Raw genomic sequence first — 20,762 nt, 5'->3', positions numbered from 1 at the left:
ATCTCTTTCCCTTTATCCTATATTCAACTCTTTCTCACGAGCAGTTAACTCCTTCATCAAGTCTTCCGTATTGGTTGCTCGGATTTCTTTCCCTACCTGTTTTAGTCCAGCAAAGGTTTGAATAGTAGGAGTACCGCTAATGAGTTGATATTCCACCAAAGATCTTGATGGGAGATCTTTTGTATCTACACTATACCAGACAATCCGGCGTTTTTCCGCCTTACACAACTCAGAGGCTTGTTTATACATTTCCGCAAATGAGAGACATGGAATACAGGCATGTTTCCAAAACTTAACAACCATTAGATCATTCTTATGTTCCTGTAGTTTTTGTAGGAATTCATCTTCACTTTTAATGGCGGGAAGTTTATTGGCTTCTAGAAATCCACCTTCTTCAAACTCGCGAATCCATTTGGGGAAATTTTCCTGCATGAATCGTTCATAATCACTACCGGTGAGGTTCTCAGGTAATTTACGATCACCAAAAATACGACGAACAATACTGAGAGACATCGCGTTAAAACAAAGACTGAGTGAAAAATAAAAATAATATTTATATAAATAATAAACAAACAATCAAATAAATAAAAAAAAAAAAAAAGATCGTTCCTAATAGCAAAATCGAAAAAAAAAGAAGAAAAAATAAAAATAATATTAAATTAATTAAGAAAACAGATATACAGTATATTATGTTTAAAGAGAGAATACAAATAGGGGGTTTTTTCTCTCTCTCTCTCTCTCTCTCACTCTCTCTCTACAAGAATAAACAATATAATAATCATGTAAATCGATAAACATAAGCAGAGAAAGAAAAAATAATACAAAAAAATATATCAAAAATAATATATAAAATAACCTGAAAATGTCTTTTTTTATTATTTCACCCTTGTAATGATATATCGCATAAATTTCGATATTTCCAACAACAACATCAACAACATTTCATTCTTCTTCACATTCACTCTGTCAGTCCTTTTGGCCAATGTCCATAATACCGCAAGTGTCTTAACTTCCACCACAACTCACTGTGAAAGTGTGGATCTGTAAAGTCTGTTTCTCGCAATTCCGCCCGTGTGTTGGAGAGCCGTGATTGCCCTGGAGACATCATCGTTACCGTTAAATCAAGTCCCTCATGTTCTGGATGACGATCAGAGAAACGTTTTAATCGAAGCCAAGGATCTTGTCTATCAAACTCTTCATCTGTTTTCCCATATACATTTACATCCCAGAAGGGTTTATTGTTTTTAATACTATGAAATGCACGTACCATTAACCAGAGTATCACTAAAAAAGGTATTCCATACATTCCCATAACGTGATTAAATAACTTATCTGGACTCTCTTTCCAGTGAGAGAAGAGACGTCTATGCCATTGACGACGATCTTTACGTGTTAATTTCTTTGTTGCCTCCATACGATTTATATAATAAACAGCATCATGAAAACTGGGTGGATCATTTCCTGCTGTCGGCATTACATCAGAGGGAATAATAATACCACCATACTCATCAATTTCATTCAATGAGTACGTTTCAAAGTTAGTAACATTCTTTAAATGATCTAATCCTGCGGCTCGCCAACGGACAACTTCTCCACCCTCAAGCACTCGTTGAAGGTAAAACTTATTATCACGTGTTCGGATAAGTGAGAGTTCTGTTTCTGTATTATTACGTACAGGCCGTCCATACGAATCGAGATAAATAAGTGTGGTCACAGCAGGACGAGGGGCAATTACAGTGCGAATACCACGACTTTGTGAAAAAATGACTCTGCTGATCATTTCAGATGTCCCTCCACTACCATTACTATTACTATTACAACAAGAACAACAAATACTACTACCACTAGTATTGCTACTATTATTGTGAATAGATACAATAGTAGTCATTAGCGATAGTCGCAGGGTAGAGTTTCGGAGGGTAATAGATTTCCCACTAGAAAATGTTCGCATTACCATTCTCTACAAATGAAGGGGTAAAAATTTTATTCCAGAAATTCCTTCTGTGGACTAAAAAGGGGGGAAATATATATATATATATATATATATATATATATATATATATATATAAAGAAGTAAAGCAAGAAAAGAAAAAAAAAAGAAGAGATAAAAAAATGATATTCAACCATGAAATAATATATATTATATTTGCTCTACACCACCTCAAATAGTAAAAAAAGAAAAAAAAATGATTGGTGAATGAAAAAAAAAGGAGAGCAGCTTATAGCTCGCCCTTTTTGATAATCTGAATACAGTACACGTATAAATAATAATAATAATAACGATCTAGTGTGAGTGCCTTTGAAAGAGATAGACAAATAGATAGTCAAATAAAGTAATCAAAATTGGGTAATACCCGTCTCCTGAAAAAGGAGAAAAAATAATACGGGAAGAGATAATCACCCCCCCCCCTCAAAAAGGAAAACAGGACTGTGACAATAGGCACACATTATAAATTTGTCTCAGACCCGCTTGTTCTACATCTACAGTTAATAATAATAATAATAGTATTAAGTAAGCTAGCACAAAGATATTCTCAAGCGGTAAAAACAAAAACAAAAACAAAAAAAACAAAGTGTGGTACAAAAGTGATAAAAAAAAAGAAAAAAAAAAAAAAAAAAAACAAAAACGCACAAAATATTGCCCAATTAAAATATTTATCATAATCATAATCATCATTATCATCTTTTTTTTTTTTCTGTTAATATCATCCAGTCACCTCTGCTGCCTTTGAACATACACGAGGAGTGGGCGGACCTCTCGTCTTTGGCACCACAGGTTGAACACGAGGACGTGATCCACACTTCAGACGAGAGAGTGCCCGCCTTGAAGGTGTCTGCGGTGGCAAAGGCCGTCCTCTTTGCTGTCGTGATTGTTGAAAGAACTTTGTAGATAATTCTAGTTTGGGCACTTCCGAGTGGGTTGGTGGTTCGGATCTTTTTATTTCCTCCATAGGCTCCATACTCTTCGTGCTGCTTTTTTCTACATATGTTGAAATGATATCTTTTCTAGTAGTCTCAGTAGTCTTTACTTTATCATTGGATGGTTCCTCCTTTGGTAGTGAATGGTGCTCTACAACAGGGATTACAATCCATTTTCCCACACAATCACTCTTCTTTACATTTGTTGATGGTGATGATGATGATGATGATTGTGATTGTGATTGTGGTTGTGAAGGAGCTGTGATAGGTTTCCATGTATGTAAAGTAGGATGATAATATTCATTGTAGCGTTGATTCACTTCTTTATCATATCGTGCACGATAGGCCTCCGTATCTTTCTCTGTTGCTGCTGCTGCTGCTGCTGTTGTTGTTTCTATTATTGGAGAAGGAACATCGTCAAAAATGTTTACAAGCACTGAAGATGATGGTGTGGCTGGAGAACCACAAGGTGTGGAATGTAAAGATTCCCCAACACTCCAATCCAAACAATCCTCATCTTGTTTTGCAAGTTTTTCACGTAACTTTGTCATATCCACAGGTACAGCTTTTCTTGTTATCACTCTGGTTCCAAGATCTGGAAATGGATTAACATGATGAGATATCATACATTTATTAGGTCGTGGTGGTGGTGACGAACGTGGGTGAAAAATATCTTCCATCTTACTGGAAGCATTACCACCACTTGTCTGTTTCCCTTCACCACTACCATAAGTCTCTTGAGACTTCACCACTCTTATATTGCCTGATCTAGCAGTTTCTCTTGTTGATACCAAAGAAAAATTAGAAGAAGTTCTTTTATTATTATTATTATTATTATTATTATTATTATTATTATTATTATTATTATTATTACATACACCGTTGGTATTCTCTTTTTTTATATTGTTCATACACCTTCCAGGACCTGCCAAGTGTGTGGAAACTCCAAAATCCTTTGAAATCACTTTCACTTCATCATTTTGACGATTACGTGCAGGAGAAATCTTTGATAATGGAAACAAATGACGTTTAACATCAGTATTAACTTCATTATCATTCCAAACAGCTGTACATTCAACATCATTCACACTTCCTCTACTACTAGTCCCAAAATTAGCTGCTGCTCCTGCTATTGCAGAAATAGAACAACTTTTACTTGGTCCTTGAATAGAAGATTTTGATGTATTACTGTGACGATGTACCTGTTCCTTCCCAACATCTACTGGGGATAATACTATGGATGTAGTTGTCGGTCTCTTCTGTTCATTACTGCAACTACTACTCTTATCAGAAGATTTCGAAGGTTCATCATGTGCCGAAAATGGAACCAACCACACCGGAGATTGTAGAGATTCTTTACATTCCTCAAGCAATTGTTCCCCAAGACGAATGTGAAAGGCACTAGAGAAGCGTAAAAGCAAAACCGAATTAAAAACTGTCCAATTAACAGTGTTGTGCTCAGTGGATGGCCGCATGACATCATAATCATAACCTATATCAAGTATTGCATTCACTTCTTCTTCTTCTCCCCCTTTCTCTTTCTCTTCTTTTTCTTTCTTCACCTTCTCTTCTTTTACTTCTTCTCTCAATCCAGCAAAATCAATAGAAGTATCTGTACACTCAAAGAGCAATGCAGACGAGTGCAGAGCCTCTTCCCACATTTCTTCTTTAAACTTATCTGATTCCATTCGTTTTTGAGCTTCGAGAAGTGTCATCTCATCTTCTTTAGGGAAAAATCGATGTAAAACGTCATTTGTTGAAAGTGATGACATAATCGCACGGTAACCACTTTCACTTAGACGACGTGTTGGGAAAGATCCCTTTCGATTACCACTATTACTGGGAACATATGAGTAAGAATTGAAAAGAGACCAAAGGAGCTCTCTAAAACCACTGATATCGTTTTGCATATTGTAACCTCTTTTTTTTTTCTTCTTCTTCTTTTGAGTTTATTGTAGATGAGAGGACCCAAGAAAAAGTTATATTCACACTTAATTCTTGACAAACTAAAAACTTTTTCCTTGTGAATACCTTCAAAGAAAAAAAAAAGGTAATGTAATCTGCGGCAATTTTACTTCAAAATGCGGCGCCTTTTGATGTGGTTATTCGTAGCAGTCACACAGAGAGAGAAAAGAAAAAGGAAAAGGAAAAAAAAAACTGAGGCACAAAGAAAACAGAGAAAAACAAACAGAAAACAAAAAAAAAAAACAAAACAAGTAGAGTTACCGTTTGGTGTTTCTTTCGTTTTTTTTTTTCTTTTACTGTTGAAGCTTCCAACATTTTCAGCCTCTTCTTTCATTTCTTTTTTTTTTTGTTTGTTTGTTTCCCCTCCTATCCCTTCCTTCACGAGGTTAATATAGGGGCACATCTCTTCTCTTAGACGCGAGGAAAGAAATAAAAAAAAAAAAAAGAACAAAACTTTTGAGCGAGAGCTGCTGGTCGCTTTTAATCAGTGCATTACACACTGTAGGCTTCTGTGACGAGAAAAGGAAAAGAAAAGAAAAGGTACAATGTGTTTTTGCATCCTTCCCACTGACTACCATCATCATCATTATCATTGTTGAAGCATTTTTTTTTTTTTTTTTCCTCTTCCCTCTTCCCACTCCCACTCCTCCCTTTTCTCACGTTATTTGATGTGTCTGCCACCTTGCCCCACGAGACTTGTTCCTTGACAACATACCACCCACATTTGCCTTTAGGAACTTCAGTGGCAACACCGCCGCTCGCATGGAGATACCGAGTTTATCCATCTCTGACCACTGCACTGGAATAGGGTTAAGCCCAGCAGCAGCGATACTGTCCATAGACCTATCATACCCTTTTTGTACCAGTACATCTGTTGTGAAATCAACACCGTAAAAAGACAAGAAATGACATCCAGGTTCAAGATAAACGATATTCATCTCTGAATGAGGTTGTTTTTGTTGGTATTGATCTACCGCTAATAGACCATGTTCATCTTTCCACGTTAGAAGAACATTATTACCGGCGAAACCAAAATAATCTCCAAGTGGTGGCGCATCACCCTCTTGTTCCAATGTAAAAACATCAAAAGAGAACTGATCATCCTTAACTTCAAATAGTTCCTTTAATGTTGCGTGAGCCACAGCATTAGTACGAGGACCATGTCCTACAGCGATACCAGTAGGTAAACATACAATATCTCCACTATGACAGCGACAATTTTCTGTGTCTTGCAGATATGAGGCAAGTGTACTGGGACCACCTGCTCCTCGTACGTACCGCATTGACTCCATAAACTCTGTTGCTCGATGTTCCATTCCTGTTAGTGGCATTCCTAAAAATGTAGCCCCAATAGAAGCCATTTGATCCGCTACTCGAAGTGCCTCCACAGAAGGTCTCTCAGACATCAAATGTACTTTGTCAACTAAGGAAGAATGCTGCAAAGTTTTGTAAAAATCACGGAATTGATGAATAAGCATATCACGATTAATAACAATACCATTCGGACCTGCACTAGGAACGGATCTGTAATGGGGAGACCGAACAAAGGCGTGCAACGCCTTATTCCCTGACGTACGCCGCAGCATAATAAAATCAACTTCCTTTCCTGTACAAAATATCTACTCTTTTAGACCTTTTTTTTTTTCTCTTGTATTCCTGTACCCCTTAACGCTACAAATTTATGTATGTATGTATACGTTGCCGCCGAATTTTACGCAAATACAGTCTAACTGCTGGCAAATCCCTACGGTGGGGAGATCGCTGACTGGCGTGCTAACGGCGAATACGCACCACACACCAAGGGAAAAAAAAAGAAAATAAAAAAAAAAAAAAAAAACAGAGAGGAGAAAAAAAACAGAAATTATTTCAAATATATAAAAGAGCAAATAGAGTTTATTATTATTATTATTATTATTATTATTATTATTATTTATTTATTTATTTATTTTTCTTGGGGTGGGATTTTATACTGCAAGGAATTCCACGCACATCTGTTTTCCCTACATTCCCTTTCCAGACATAATCCGTCAAAATCACACGGAAATTCACTCTTCCCATCCCTTTCTAAGAAAAAAAAAAATCTACTCTATAGGTGGCGGGATCCCGCGGTAGCGCCTTGCGATATACCGGTGTACATCCAAATGCTCCCAATACACCCCGCGCCATGATTCATCCTTAGTTATCTCAGCTGATGGAGCCGGTTTCCACAAGTATTGATTCTTGAACGATTGCATAGATGGCCTCGCATGATGCTCCCCTTTACGTCGTTCCCAACCCTTTTTCACGCTTGGAGAGGACACCCCACGAACAGCTGGCACCACAACATGCTCTATCTTTTCATTATAATTAACTACAGAAGGCACTACAGGTATATATGTGGGTAGAGCATTAACCAACGGTAGTTGAGGTGTAATCCATGAAGTCGTCATTGCTGCTGTGGGTGCTGTTAGGAGAGCTGGTACCATGGGAATCGCTGTTGGCGCAGAATCTTTTGATGACACCACTTCAGTAGCCGAAAGAGGAACCAATGAAAGTGATGGTTGATAATAGCTGTTAGTTATCACTTGTGAGGATCCTGTTGGCTTCGGCACGCTTGCAGGCGGAGGAGGAGGAACTGATGAAAGCGGTGGTTGATAACTACTGCTTGTTGTCACATGTGAGGATCCTGTTGGCTTCGGCACGCTTGCAGGCGGAGGAGGAGGAACTGATGAAAGCGGTGGTTGATAACTACTGCTTGTTGTCACATGTGAGGATCCTGTTGGCTTCGGCACGCTTGCAGGCGGAGGAGGAGGAACTGATGAAAGCGGTGGTTGATAACTACTGCTTGTTGTCACATGTGAGGATCCTGTTGGCTTCGGCACGCTTGCAGGCGGAGGAGGAGGAACTGATGAAAGCGGTGGTTGATAACTACTGCTTGTTGTCACATGTGAGGATCCTGTTGGCTTCGGTACGCTTGCAGGTGGAGGAGGAGGAGGAACTACAGCTGATGGAGGAGGTGGCACCGATGCCATCAGCAAAGAAATAAACCCTGTAGTAACACAATTCCCAATATATCTACTTGCAGAGACCCCTTTTTTCTCTCAAAGAAGGAAAAACAAAGGAAATATCGATATTTTAATGAAGTAAAGCTATAAAAATCTTTTTAATACACAGCACAATTATACAGCAAGGGAAAGTAAAAATTAACGAATAATAAGACATAAGGGCACAAATCCAGGGTTCTATATGTTGTCTATGAAACTAATAACAATAAAAAAAATATTTTATAATGAAAGGCTACTTTGTATTCTCACCTTATTCCTTTAGTTTACGTGGTTCTATCTTGACTTCTGGAAGTCGTCGTTGCCGTAGCCTGCGTTTTTCAAGCGCGGGGGCCCGAAGACTGGGTTCAGCGCCGTAATAGCGACGTTCAATGTAGTGACCCACATTTTTATTTGTCCACTCTACCATTGCTCCAAAACCACCACTACCCGCAGCAGCGTTACGTGTCACCGCATCCAAAATAGCATTACTACTCTGCGCTGAGACCAAACTGAGACCATCACCAGTAGTTCCTATTGGTTGAATTCCCAAAGAATATGCTTGTGGGGTTACTGTACTCACACCTGTAGTGGTTCCTCCTGGTTGAGTTCCCAAAGAATATGCTTGTGGGGTTATTGTACTCACACCTGTAGTGGTTCCTCTTGGTTGAATTCCCAAAGAATATGCTTGTGGGGTTATTGTANTCCTGGTTGAGTCCCTGCAGAATACGGCTGTGGGGTTATTGTACTCACACCTGTAGTGGTTCCTCCTGGTTGAGTCCCTGCAGAATACGGTTGTGACGTGAGTACACCTTGAGCGGGCAATGAAGAGGGAGGCAAGGTTGTAGTAGTCCCAGCACCGGTGAGAGCAACGCCTGATTGCGGTGCCAAACCGCTTATAGAAGTTGTACCCCCTACAACATTAGATGGTAACGGGATACTTGATGCGGCACCAGAAGGGAGATTTGTTGTACTGGTTTGTATTTCATGTAGTGCAGCAGGATCTAAAACCTTTAATTCAGCCTGAGCCACGCGAAGAAGTTCGACCAAAGTATTTGTATCCCTTTCTCGTCTTTGCAAGAGTTCTTTTGACTTTTCAAGCTCATTTTCTACCATTTCTTGCCTTTCTTTTGCAATTCGATATTCCTCTTTCAGTTTAGCTTCACGACTCTGCATGTGCTCTGGAGTAAGAGAAGCGTTAGAGAAGCTGAGCAAATCTAACAAGCGAGAGTTTTGATCCTCTGCCATCATGAGCTTTTCCCGAAGCAGACCGATCTGCTTTAATACACTTTCACGAAACTCACGATAGGGTGTAGAACCCGTACGATACCAGAAATCTTCCGCAAACCTTTCTTTGTCTCCTGCCATAGAGACATATTCATCTTGATACCAACATCGAACGACAGCATCAGTACCACAAGACCAGATGCAGAACCGTTGGAGTTCAGATGGCCCAACAAGAGCCGTAATACGAGTACCTCGGTGACCTTCTATTTGTTGCAACAATCGTCCATCCTCTGCATCAAATACGGCAATAATACCATCAGCACCACCAGAGTATACTCGTGATCCAATCTTTCGCAATGAGGCTACACGGCCACCGTGTGCCTGCAGGACCCGTAGCGCCTCGCACGTGCCTAACTTCCATGCAATGACACGCCCGTCATCATCGCCAGACCACATCGTCACGCCAACGCGGCAGAGAGCCGACACACCAGCTCGGCCATGAAAGTGGCCTGTCAGCTGTGCCTCACCACTTCCCGCATCCCACACACGCACAGTGCAGTCGTCAGATCCACTCACAACTGCACTCCCCTCCGCGTATAGGCAACGCACATAGTTGGTATGGCCATGTAGCATACGCACAAGACGTCCATCCTCTGCGTACCACTGTGCAATCTTGAAGTCGCTACTGCCTGAGTATACATAACCCCCAAACTCAGCAAGACAGTAAACACCACCAGCATGTTTCGCCAGTCGTTGTACCATACGAAAAGACTGGGCATCATACACCTCAATACTTCCGTTAGAGAGACCCATCCACACTTGTGAACCTTTACTCTGTGTCATTACGGCTTGGAGCGACCATACACTAGAGTCATTTTTGTCGTTAGATAGAGTGATATCCCATCCATGTACAGGTTCAGCCGTACGTGTATTGCGCACCTCTGCGCCATTTAGGAGCGCCATCCAAACATGATGACCGCATGTAACCATTTTTTGTGGTGCGGATGCGGTGTCAAACACCTTATCAATCTCTCCAAGAGTTCGAACATATTTTGAATATTCTTGCGACTGTTTAAGCATTATTACGATGTCACTGCAAATATATATATATATATATATATATATATATTCCTGACCTACAGTGCTACGCCCCTAGAAAGTAGTAGTTCGGAAACAAATAATAAAAAAAATTAGACAAGGGCGAATGATATAGAAGAAAAAGGTCATAAATTCCAGCATTATTAAATATTTGTCATTACATGTGTATCCGAAAAAATAAAAAAAAAGGATTACAACAACAATAACAATAACTAAGAAAAAAACAAAAGCAGTCTATATGACGGTCTTCCTGAAATTAAGAGGAACCACTTTGGGCTACTCGTATCAGTGTTTCTTCGGAAGAAGAATCTCTACTGGAACATCAGTAGTCGAACGTGACTTCCCCAAACCAGCAAAACGTGACTTGATATTGGAAGACGTTTTTCCACCTGGGGGTCGTGGTCCTGTTGGAGATGGTACCTTTGCCGTTGGTGGTTGCGGTACTGTAGAAGCTGGAGGTGGAGCTGGAACACTTGCCGTTGGTGGTTGCGGTACTGTAGAAGCTGGAGGTGGAGCTGGAACATTTGCTGTTGGTGGTTGCGGTACTGTAGAAGCTGAAGGAGGAGCTGGAACATTTGCTGTTGGTGGTGGCGGCACTGTAGAGACTGAAGGATGATGTGGAGCTGGAACACTTGATGTTGGTGGTGGCGGCACTGTAGAGGCTGAAGGATGATGTGGAGCTGGAACACTTGATGTTGGTGGCTGTTGAACTGTTGAAGCTGAAGGAGGAGGTGCACCAACAGCAGGAAGGGCATGCATTGATGTGTTTACAGGATTAACAACAGCAGAAGGTAGTGGCGCCGATGCGGTCGATGATGACACTCCAGGGACACCCAAAGACATCTGTATTGTCGTTCCTACTACTGCTGCAGCACCAGGAACCAGACCACCTGTGGTAACTGCCTGTTGTTGTTGTTGTTGTAGGATAGTTGCAGCGAAGTTTGAGTCAACGTTCGTACTCCCTGTCATTTGACTCGGTACGCCTCCCGCACGAATTTTCTGAACTGCTTCTAAAGTCTTTTGAAGAGCTGCCCGAATTGCTGATAGATTCTGTTCCTGCTTCTGTACTTCTAGCTGTATACGAAAACGTTCATCTTGAAGTTCCCGCGTCGCCTTCTCAGTTTTACGCTTTCGCTCTTGTAACATCCAACAATTAAGAAGAGTTGAATTTTTCATTTCTTCACTCATCTCTAGCATATTTCGTACTGCTTGCTCTCCTCCCTGAGTAAGTGTAACTAATTCTGCTAACTCACGTTGTTGTTTCAACAATCGTTCATTACCCTCAAGATGTGATTGGACAGTAGAATAATACCAGCGCATATCATTAAAACGTTCACGATCTTGGATCATTGGACGAAATTCATCATGATGCCAACAACGAACAGAGTTATCGGACGTACCTGTCCAAACACTATATCGACTACACTCCCATGCACATTGCACAGTAGCGATACGACCTCCAGAGTGATCTTCTATTTGTTGCAACAATCGTCCATCCTCTGCATCAAATACGGCAATAATACCATCAGCACCACCAGAGTATACTCGTGATCCAATCTTTCGCAATGAGGCTACACGGCCACCGTGTGCCTGCAGGACCCGTAGCGCCTCGCACGTGCCTAACTTCCATGCAATGACACGCCCGTCATCATCGCCAGACCACATCGTCACGCCAACGCGGCAGAGAGCCGACACACCAGCTCGGCCATGAAAGTGGCCTGTCAGCTGTGCCTCACCACTTCCCGCATCCCACACACGCACAGTGCAGTCGTCAGATCCACTCACAACTGCACTCCCCTCCGCGTATAGGCAACGCACATAGTTGGTATGGCCATGTAGCATACGCACAAGACGTCCATCCTCTGCGTACCACTGTGCAATCTTGAAGTCGCTACTGCCTGAGTATACATAACCCCCAAACTCAGCAAGACAGTAAACACCACCAGCATGTTTCGCCAGTCGTTGTACCATACGAAAAGACTGGGCATCATACACCTCAATACTTCCGTTAGAGAGACCCATCCACACTTGTGAACCTTTACTCTGTGTCATTACGTTTAACAGAGACCAAATTCGTGTAACACTAGTTGGACGCGGAGCACTTGCAAAACGATGGACAAGCTCTGCTGTATAAATATCACGAATCTCTACGCCACCATCAGATGTTGCCAACCAGACACGGTCTGTGGTTACAGTCATTGCTACAACAGGTGACTGAACTGGAAACACTTTCCCCTCGGGTTTAAGATTTTGTGTGGGATCTATGTCAAGTAACATTGATTTTGAAGTATTTGCTTACCTGTCTAAAAATAAGATAAGTGATAAATTATATCAATTTATGTTTTTTTTTTTTTTTTCTTTCTATACTCACCTTCTATATTTTTCTTTTCTATTCAGGTTCTCGCTATGAAACTCTATGGTGTGCTTTTTTTTTTCTTTCAGTGTGACCTATTGACAGACAGAAAAGCCTCAAATATATTTTTCTATCTAGAAAGAATAACAATAACAAAAGATAATTGAATGATATAGAATAGAAAAAAATAGAACAGGAAAGAGAGAGAGAAAAAAAAATTCAGAAAGCAAGCAGATGATAAAGAAAAAAGCATTAAAAACCAGAAGTACCATAACAAACACTGTAGTAAGGTCAACCTCACAACCACTCAAAAACCAATAGCACCCAATTTATAGGTGGTATATTGTAACGCTGTGTTATTCTTCTTTTTCATTGGTACTGTTCATTTTCATCACTTTTTCGTCTTTTTTTTTTTTTTATAATAATCCATCCATGTTCGACTTAGAAACGTCGAAGATTTTGCGGATTCATCCCACTTCCGTGTGTAGCTCCACCCTCTAATGTTGCTGCTGTATACTCTTCATCCCACCGTGGATCATCACAAGTGCCACGGTCTTTTCGTACAACGACTAATATACGCACTGGGTCTACCACTATAAGTCCCACACGTCCGCGTCTACACAACTCTGGTGCGATGAAGTAACGTGTAGTCTTGAGAGCTGAGAGAGAACCTAAAGTATGGGGATTACTATAAAGAACAAAGTCATCAAGGACACCACGCATATGCAGAACAGACAGCAACAATTGCTCTGCCTCATATCTACATATGCTAAGCAACTTTCCTCCAAAGTACCGAAGGATTTGATGATGGGAGGTACGAGTTTCATTCGGTAAATAACGGGGAGGTGGACGCTGTTTTGCACGACGTAATGTTTGGAGAATAGCAAAAAGAAATAATTCATCTTCTTCTTCTGTACAATCTTGTACACCCAAAAGAGCTCCTGTAAAATCTCCATGATTAATATTATCACAGAGTGTAAGGTATTCACTTGGGGAACGAATAGCAGGACCACTATTATTACCACTTTTTCTACTACCAGAATCTACAGAAGGATTCATATTAGGGTCATTAGTATCACATGTTAATAACAAAGGACGTAAAACTCTTATTTGTAAAAGTGGTGTTACTTCTTCTTCTCCCCATCCATAATTATTATTTTCTAATTCTTCATCAAGGGTAAGAAGAGAAGAAAAAATACCTTCAGACCCACAATTTTTTTCATATTCACGAAATTGCCAATCTCTTTGTGCATCCAAAGCATATAATCTTCGTTCCATTTTCATTCGTTCATACATACTACAGGAAGATGGGATAAGAAACTCTGTACAAAGAAGTCTTCCATCACCTCGTAAATCCTGCATATCTTGATGAAAATACTCAATTTGAGAACGCCATATATTATCTCTTCGATGTAAGAGATGCCAAAGTGTACGACACGTACTACTTACTAATTGAACATCTCGAAAATTAAGAAAAGAGGTAATAATATCCCAAGTATCACCTGGAAGACCTCTGAGCATAACAGAACTGCAGTTTCCATTCAGTTGTTTTTGTGTTTGCTCATCTACTTCTTCTATTTTTGGTAATGTATTAATACCATATATCAGTTCATTGCTCTCAATACTGCGGTGATCTGAATGAGAACCACGTGCTTTTTCTGCCCACGACATTTCTCTATCTTCTACTGTTTGAAAGTTTTTCTTTAATCCACCAGATCCTCCTCTTTTACCTCTAGCCAAACGTCACAAATACAAAAAAAAAAAAAAAAAAGGATCTCCTTGTAGTTAATAATGACACTCTCTATCTATTTTTCTTTTCTTGTTGCTCCCCCTTTTTACCTACGCCTAGTAATGTAGTTTCTTCTTGTCCCACAGCAAAGAAAGCGACACTAACACGCAGTCACTCTTCACACTTGCCAGGGCTGATGTATTATTTACCATAAGAAAAACCACAAAATAATAAAAAGAAAGAATGATAATTTAGAGTGAGAAATATAAATAAAAAAAATACAATCAAGAAACCAATCATAATTACCTCTCTCTTCCTCTTCAAATCATGTAGAATAAAGACTTAAATGAAGTAATGAATAAGAAAACACAGATATACACACACACACACAGAGACATAAGAATAGAAAAAGAAAAGAAATACAGAAAAATTCTTTCCTTTTCTTGTCCTCTCTTCTTCTTCTTCAGTGACGCTATTAGAAATTCCAATATGAATATTCAAAAAGTGTTGGATGCAACACTCGTGTGTCTTGAGTAATCTTTAGTATAATGAACCAGCCTCTCCCCATTTTTTTTTTTTAATTTCACTTTTGATTTCTTGTTTTTTCGTTGGTATTTCGCATTTCCAGTTTAGTACCAACAATTACAAAAATTATCCCCACAAACATGGTCATCGCCCTGTAAGCCAAGGGCCTGGGAAAATAATAAGAAAAAAAAAAAAAAAAAAAAACCATAATAATTACTATTATATATATTAAGAGAAAGACAGAGGGATTCCCTCTTTTTTTTTTATTTTTCGTTTTTTTTTTTTCCTTTTCCTTTCCTTCTTTTTCCCCCACACTAAGAGAGTTACTACTCCTCCTCCTCCTCCTTTTCCTCCTCCTCCTTCTTCTCATTCTTAGATGCGATTAAATCCTGGAATACCTGTTGGTGAATCCCGCGGTGCCAACTGTCGTCTTTTCAACGTGGCTGTTGGGCGGTACCGGTTCGCAATGTGATGCCATTTATACCAAAGCTGCCTGTACACACGTGGACGGAAAACACTATTCACTTCAGTGGAATGAAGACCAGCAGAGAAGGGAACAGGTAAAGAACGTTCTGCTGTGATGTTTTGTAAAGATTCCTCTTCTAAATATTTATGTAATTCCTCTGGTAAGAGTTTCTGATCTTCACGTAGATATAATGCGGCACGTATTTTAGCTTCCGCTTCCTCTTTTTCTTTTTCATCCATATCTTTGTGAATAGCCATACCCCCTTCTTTAATTTCCTTTTTCATTTCTTCCACTTCACTTTCATAAGGACGTCCTTTATAGACATCTACTTCCCATTTATCTTCATATCCCTGTACACCGTGTTCTGCGGCCAGACGGATGAGATTACTCGCCTCACGAGGTCGCATATTTCGAATAAGACAATCATGATAAAACTTTACCATTGTCGGATGCATTCGACGATCCTCACGTAGCATTTTATCGAGCAACTTGCTCGCTTGTTCCCATCTATTAAAACCAGGAATCACCATTGTAATAACAGCAGAATTATGCATGGTATCTGTTGAATCAAACCCATTCACTTCACATGCTTCAAGAGCTTCTAAGGCTACACGCCAATGTTGTATCTTTTCTAAACGATGATTAATTTTAAAATCATAATTCCAACCATGATCAGCATTAGCCATACCATTAACAATATAATAATAAGTGGCTCCATTTGGTTGTATACGGTCTTCCTGCATAGCCCGCATCACTCGTACAATCTCTAATGCCCTTCCCCACATAGATTGTGAGAAGAGAACCGTATTGTAATGTTCTTGTGTGAGTCGATATCCAACCATTCGACCTTTAGAAGCAAATAACATTGTTTTTTGCCAAGAGGTTGTCCTCGACATGCGACGGAGAACACGAAGAAACTCCGTAGGGTCACGGCGCACGGGGTCAGTCATGGTGAAGAATGTCTTGGATTACTTCTATTCATTACAAGTCACCCGAAAATAAAGAAGGAAAGAAATAAAGAAATATTGGGATATATATATATATATATATATATATTAGAGAAAACGGGGGAGAGAGAGAGAGAGAGAGAGAGAGAGAGAAAAAAAAAGAGACCTATGAAGTAAATAGCTATATAAATAAATAGATATAGAAACCCATAAAATGAGTGTATCCAAGAAAAAAAAAAGAAAAATCATAGGGATTTTAAATAAGGGAAATATTAAATATAAATATATATACGCAATACTATGTACTTCTCCAAGTTTTACTCCCTCACGTTCCATTCATATTCAACAAAAAAAAGGGGTATAATCTATTTATCTTATAACTTGGAAAGTAAGTAACCTGGAATTGGTCCTAGTAACGCCCAAAATAAAAGTGGTTGAGGATCTATAAAGGTCTTTTCCTTCCCACCTCTTCGTTGTAACCAGGATGTCATTAATGCAGTTACCTCAACGGATCGATAAGCATGATGATCTGGTGTATTCAATACATACTGATGGAATTTTTCACTGGGACTTTTAAATAGAAACGATGGAAATGTTGCCTTCACACGATGAAGTTTTTGCCGGTTTTTCCATTTCATTTCTGGATAAAGTGGTAAAAACAGCATGCGTTGTGCAAGAGCTTCACACTGAGGACAATCAGGAAGAAGAACAACTTCACGTAGCGTCAATGAGTCCAGTTTCCACTTTGAAGAACTATTATTATTACTGTCGCTACTAATACTACTACTATTACTATTACTACTATTAGTAGTATTATTTCTTTTCCCACTATCGCTATTATTCTTATTATTACTATTATTGCTCTTCTCATCAAAAAAGGTATATCCACTATGCCAGAGATGAGTAACGGCAGCCACAGCATCAAATCCTGCAGTGTGTAGAGCCTGAGCTGCGAGATGAGGTGATCGCACACGTAATATGATATTATCAGAGTACCCCATTACGCAATTCCACGGTGTATGGGGTTCTCCACAGGAAACAACTTCCACATCATTGCGAATATATGAAAGAAATTCCCAAAGAGAGAAACACTCTTTTTCCACACGTCTTTGCATAGTAAGAGCAGCATTCATCATCCATATAATAACTGCACGATGTGGTTTTGAAAAGGTAAAAAGATCCTGAGTGTTATTGGACATGGAAGAACTATCACTATGATGATTATTATTATTACTATCATTCTTCTCAGAGATTGGAGGAATCTGCATCTCTACTACTCGTGGTTTCATTATGAATTCAAATATTTTATCAGCATTTGTAATAGTACTTTGGTTTACTACTTTCTTCTTCGTCGTTTTCTTCTTTTCTTTTTCTTTTTCTTTTTCCTCCTTCTCTATTTCTTCTTTATTTTGTAATTGTTCTTGTGGAGTATTTCCTCCTCTATGCATCCACATTGTAGCTGTATCTATTGCATGTGCTATCATAGACCATAACTGTACAGCTTGCAATACAAATTGAAAACTCATTCCATCTGATAATAATAAGTGAGCAATATGTCTTGTTAACATAACCCATTGTCTTTGAGTGGCCGCTGGTGAACGTTTTTGTAATTGTGAAAGTATTCCTTGAGCTAATAAAGGATCTATTGTAAATGCCACTGCCCCACCTATTTCACCTGCGGCATCCATACAAGTGATATGCATATCCGCTTGCATATTCATACGATTTTCTTTACTCTCTTCAGAGGAAGTTAATGTGATTGCCTTTACAGGATGTAATTCTACCGTTAACGCGTGAAGTTCATGACGGGCAAAGTGAACCATACGATCTGCATTTATAAGAAATCTTCCACCCATTCCAATCAATAAAACAAGAGGTCGACATCCTTTACTCTCTGATGTGGTTTCTTTCTTTTTGGATGAAGTAAGAAGACCAAGTTTTAATGCTTTCTTTCGAATATCATTTTCATCTGCAGTCATAGTTACCGTATCCACATCATATCCCACTACACGCAACATCCATCGATCAAAGAGTTGCAGAAGATAAAAATATGGATGAAGTAATAATCCCGGTAGAAATACAGTAGTTCCCTGCGAAATACAAAGATATCGTAAGAGGGCATCCATCATACTAACTGTACTATCACTCACAAGAGCCACTTGACTTCCTGGATAGAGACACTGTGTGAGTTGGAGATCTACATCTACAGAAGATTTCTTATCTATAGAAGAATTGTTTAACTTTTGTGGAGTACGAACAGCCTGTTTGACAGCGGATAGTACTCTATTATTTATAGTGAGACTACTGCGAAGAACTCTCTTTGGCCAAATGGAACCCAAAGACTCCATTGTACGCAAACATACAAGCAGTGTAGAGTGGGCACGTACACGTGGATAACAATATAGTCTTGGTGGACGACACTGCTGCAATGTACATTTCACCTCCACTGCTTCTTGAGGAGTAATAGAAGGTTTCGTTATAGAAGTATGAACAACTTCTTTACCTTTTCCTCCCCTGGTAGCAGCATTATTATTATTATTATTTTTCTTATTATCTGCTTGTAGAGTCATAATTATTTTTATGTATTTCTTTTCTTTTCTTTTTTCTTCTTCTTTTCCCTCGTGAATATGGGGAAAAGAGGAAAAGTAAAAAAAAAAAAAATAAATCAAAAGTACCAAAACAAGAAAAAGATAATACGATAAAGAAAGAAAAATGGATATATATATATATATATATACATAGAGAGAGTGTGTGTGTGTGTATGTTAATAATGATAAGAGAATATAATATTCAACTTTGAAGAAATCAATCTGAGACATACTCCACACGTACTGGACTTTTCTTCACCCTTACGAACGTTTATCTAACGTCCCACAATGAAGTTTCACCAGCAATGAAAAAGATACAGATATATATATATATATATATATATATATATATTCCATTTTAACTACTTATATACATAGAGTCCCATACTCTACACAAGCACCAGGTAAACAAGAAGAGCAGCTACTAATCCTAGCCGCATCCACAAAACAACAACGTACACGCATAGTACACACACAGAGAGAGAAAAATACAAACAGAAAGACAATATCAAAGAGCAAGAAATAAAGACAAAATAACAACAACAACATCAACGTCAAAAAAAAAAAAAGAAAAAGAATGAACAGAACAATGTCGATTTCTTCACCATTTGTTTTTATTTGATGCTCTACGATGCCGTTGTTGCCGTGGGTTCACCAGTATCAATAACTTCTCGTGCCACATTCGTTACTGCAACTCCTTGTGCATTAGCCCGTTCTGTTTCCTCCTTGATACGTTGAGATAATTGTCTGTTAGACCGTCTGTAGTAACCCAATTCATCCTGCCAAGCTTTATTCCGTGCAATATTTTCTTCTTCAATAGCACGTCGTAATTGTTCTTCTCGTAAAGAAGCTGTTTTTCGCTTTACAATTAATTCCGCCTTTTCCTTTTCCAATTGTGTAATCCGTTGACGAAGTTCATCCATACCTTTCAGGGCTTCTACTCGTTGTTTAGAGGCATAATACATCGCCCGTTCTGAAAGAGAACGATGGGCCGCTAAACTTTGATAAAGTTCATCACGAACACGTAAGAGTAAAATACCTCGTACAGGTTCTTCAAGTGTTATTTCTCTAATTAATTCATCAAACACCTCTGCATATATTTCTCGTCTAATTGGACATATTCCACTGTTTCGAGCGGCACGTTCTTGTAATCGTTGAATCAATCGTTGATGTAATTCCGCCACCTCCACACGAGAAGAGGGTTCCACAGAGACAAATTGCATAATTGTTTCTCCTGTTTCTTTATTAACAGTTTGTTTGGGTGGAAGCATAGTGTAGAGAAGCCGTTCAACATCTGAGAGTTTGGACATTAGTGCAGGAAGAACAGCACCACCTGGATAAGATAAAGATCCTTTATTATTACTTTCCTCTACACTAGCAGCCTTTGCAACTGCAGGAGATGCGGCAGAATATTGTAAAGTAGAAAGTTGCCACATAGTTTTCTCTTCATTTATAAAAGTACCCGCCGCGTAATTCTGCTGTGTTGATCGTATTGTCGTTTTTGTAGTTTTTGTAGTTACAGTTGTGATTACTCCTTTTTCTTTTTCTCCTCCTGGTGTTGTCTTCCGATGGGAAGAATCCAATCTCCTCACTGTTAACATCCCACCTTCTTCTCCTTCTCCTTTTCCTTTTCCTTCTTCTGGATATATAGATGGAACTGTAGCGGCGTTTTTCTTCGCATCTGCTAGACGAGAAACTGGAATAGAAACAGTACGTTTTGTCTGTTTGGTATCCTCACCATTACTATTCTCACCTGTTGTGGTATTGCCTTTAATGACTTGAGTTTGCAATTTCAGTAAGGAGTCCATTTCTAATCTAATACACTTCTACCACCACTACCACTACCACAACAACTACTACTACTTCCCTTTTTCAGGTAGGTAATGGAAGTAACAGTCCTTCCTTTCCAATAAACACGCGGGGGT

The 20,762-nt window shown here is 39.2% G+C and overlaps 11 protein-coding genes across 11 annotated transcripts; all 11 read right to left on the bottom strand.

Moving 5' to 3' along the window:
• Positions 1-12: 12 nt before the first annotated feature.
• TM35_000083810 (uncharacterized protein) lies at positions 13-513 on the bottom strand (the record flags this gene model as incomplete). The annotated part of the gene is made up of 1 exon (XM_029024246.1): positions 13-513. The coding sequence occupies one exon, from the start codon at positions 511-513 to the stop codon at positions 13-15; it is 501 nt and encodes a 166-aa protein (XP_028884649.1).
• Positions 514-958: 445 nt separating this feature from the next.
• TM35_000083800 (uncharacterized protein) lies at positions 959-1,957 on the bottom strand (the record flags this gene model as incomplete). The annotated part of the gene is made up of 1 exon (XM_029024245.1): positions 959-1,957. The coding sequence occupies one exon, from the start codon at positions 1,955-1,957 to the stop codon at positions 959-961; it is 999 nt and encodes a 332-aa protein (XP_028884648.1).
• A 748-nt stretch (positions 1,958-2,705) lies between these two features.
• TM35_000083790 (uncharacterized protein) lies at positions 2,706-4,829 on the bottom strand (the record flags this gene model as incomplete). The annotated part of the gene is made up of 1 exon (XM_029024244.1): positions 2,706-4,829. One exon carries the CDS (start codon positions 4,827-4,829, stop codon positions 2,706-2,708), a length of 2,124 nt encoding a protein of 707 aa, XP_028884647.1.
• A 711-nt stretch (positions 4,830-5,540) lies between these two features.
• TM35_000083780 (putative amidinotransferase) lies at positions 5,541-6,470 on the bottom strand (the record flags this gene model as incomplete). Its single annotated transcript, XM_029024243.1, has 1 exon — positions 5,541-6,470. The coding sequence occupies one exon, from the start codon at positions 6,468-6,470 to the stop codon at positions 5,541-5,543; it is 930 nt and encodes a 309-aa protein (XP_028884646.1).
• Positions 6,471-6,965: 495 nt separating this feature from the next.
• TM35_000083770 (uncharacterized protein) lies at positions 6,966-7,895 on the bottom strand (the record flags this gene model as incomplete). Its single annotated transcript, XM_029024242.1, has 1 exon — positions 6,966-7,895. One exon carries the CDS (start codon positions 7,893-7,895, stop codon positions 6,966-6,968), a length of 930 nt encoding a protein of 309 aa, XP_028884645.1.
• A 705-nt stretch (positions 7,896-8,600) lies between these two features.
• On the bottom strand, positions 8,601-10,211 carry TM35_000083760 (uncharacterized protein; the record flags this gene model as incomplete). The annotated part of the gene is made up of 1 exon (XM_029024241.1): positions 8,601-10,211. The coding sequence occupies one exon, from the start codon at positions 10,209-10,211 to the stop codon at positions 8,601-8,603; it is 1,611 nt and encodes a 536-aa protein (XP_028884644.1).
• Positions 10,212-10,514: 303 nt separating this feature from the next.
• Positions 10,515-12,506, bottom strand: TM35_000083750 (uncharacterized protein; the record flags this gene model as incomplete). The annotated part of the gene is made up of 1 exon (XM_029024240.1): positions 10,515-12,506. The coding sequence occupies one exon, from the start codon at positions 12,504-12,506 to the stop codon at positions 10,515-10,517; it is 1,992 nt and encodes a 663-aa protein (XP_028884643.1).
• A 517-nt stretch (positions 12,507-13,023) lies between these two features.
• Positions 13,024-14,253, bottom strand: TM35_000083740 (uncharacterized protein; the record flags this gene model as incomplete). Its single annotated transcript, XM_029024239.1, has 1 exon — positions 13,024-14,253. The coding sequence occupies one exon, from the start codon at positions 14,251-14,253 to the stop codon at positions 13,024-13,026; it is 1,230 nt and encodes a 409-aa protein (XP_028884642.1).
• Positions 14,254-15,208: 955 nt separating this feature from the next.
• Positions 15,209-16,252, bottom strand: TM35_000083730 (uncharacterized protein; the record flags this gene model as incomplete). Its single annotated transcript, XM_029024238.1, has 1 exon — positions 15,209-16,252. The coding sequence occupies one exon, from the start codon at positions 16,250-16,252 to the stop codon at positions 15,209-15,211; it is 1,044 nt and encodes a 347-aa protein (XP_028884641.1).
• Positions 16,253-16,623: 371 nt separating this feature from the next.
• Positions 16,624-18,819, bottom strand: TM35_000083720 (uncharacterized protein; the record flags this gene model as incomplete). The annotated part of the gene is made up of 1 exon (XM_029024237.1): positions 16,624-18,819. One exon carries the CDS (start codon positions 18,817-18,819, stop codon positions 16,624-16,626), a length of 2,196 nt encoding a protein of 731 aa, XP_028884640.1.
• A 644-nt stretch (positions 18,820-19,463) lies between these two features.
• TM35_000083710 (putative 33 kDa inner dynein arm light chain, axonemal) lies at positions 19,464-20,645 on the bottom strand (the record flags this gene model as incomplete). Its single annotated transcript, XM_029024236.1, has 1 exon — positions 19,464-20,645. The coding sequence occupies one exon, from the start codon at positions 20,643-20,645 to the stop codon at positions 19,464-19,466; it is 1,182 nt and encodes a 393-aa protein (XP_028884639.1).
• Between the last annotated feature and the right edge of the window lie 117 nt (positions 20,646-20,762).

The sequence above is a fragment of the Trypanosoma theileri genome (assembly GCF_002087225.1).
Source record: "Trypanosoma theileri isolate Edinburgh chromosome Unknown TM35_Tth_8_V1, whole genome shotgun sequence".
Classification (NCBI taxonomy): domain Eukaryota; phylum Euglenozoa; class Kinetoplastea; order Trypanosomatida; family Trypanosomatidae; genus Trypanosoma; species Trypanosoma theileri.
This window is presented reverse-complemented; position numbering and strand designations above follow the sequence as displayed.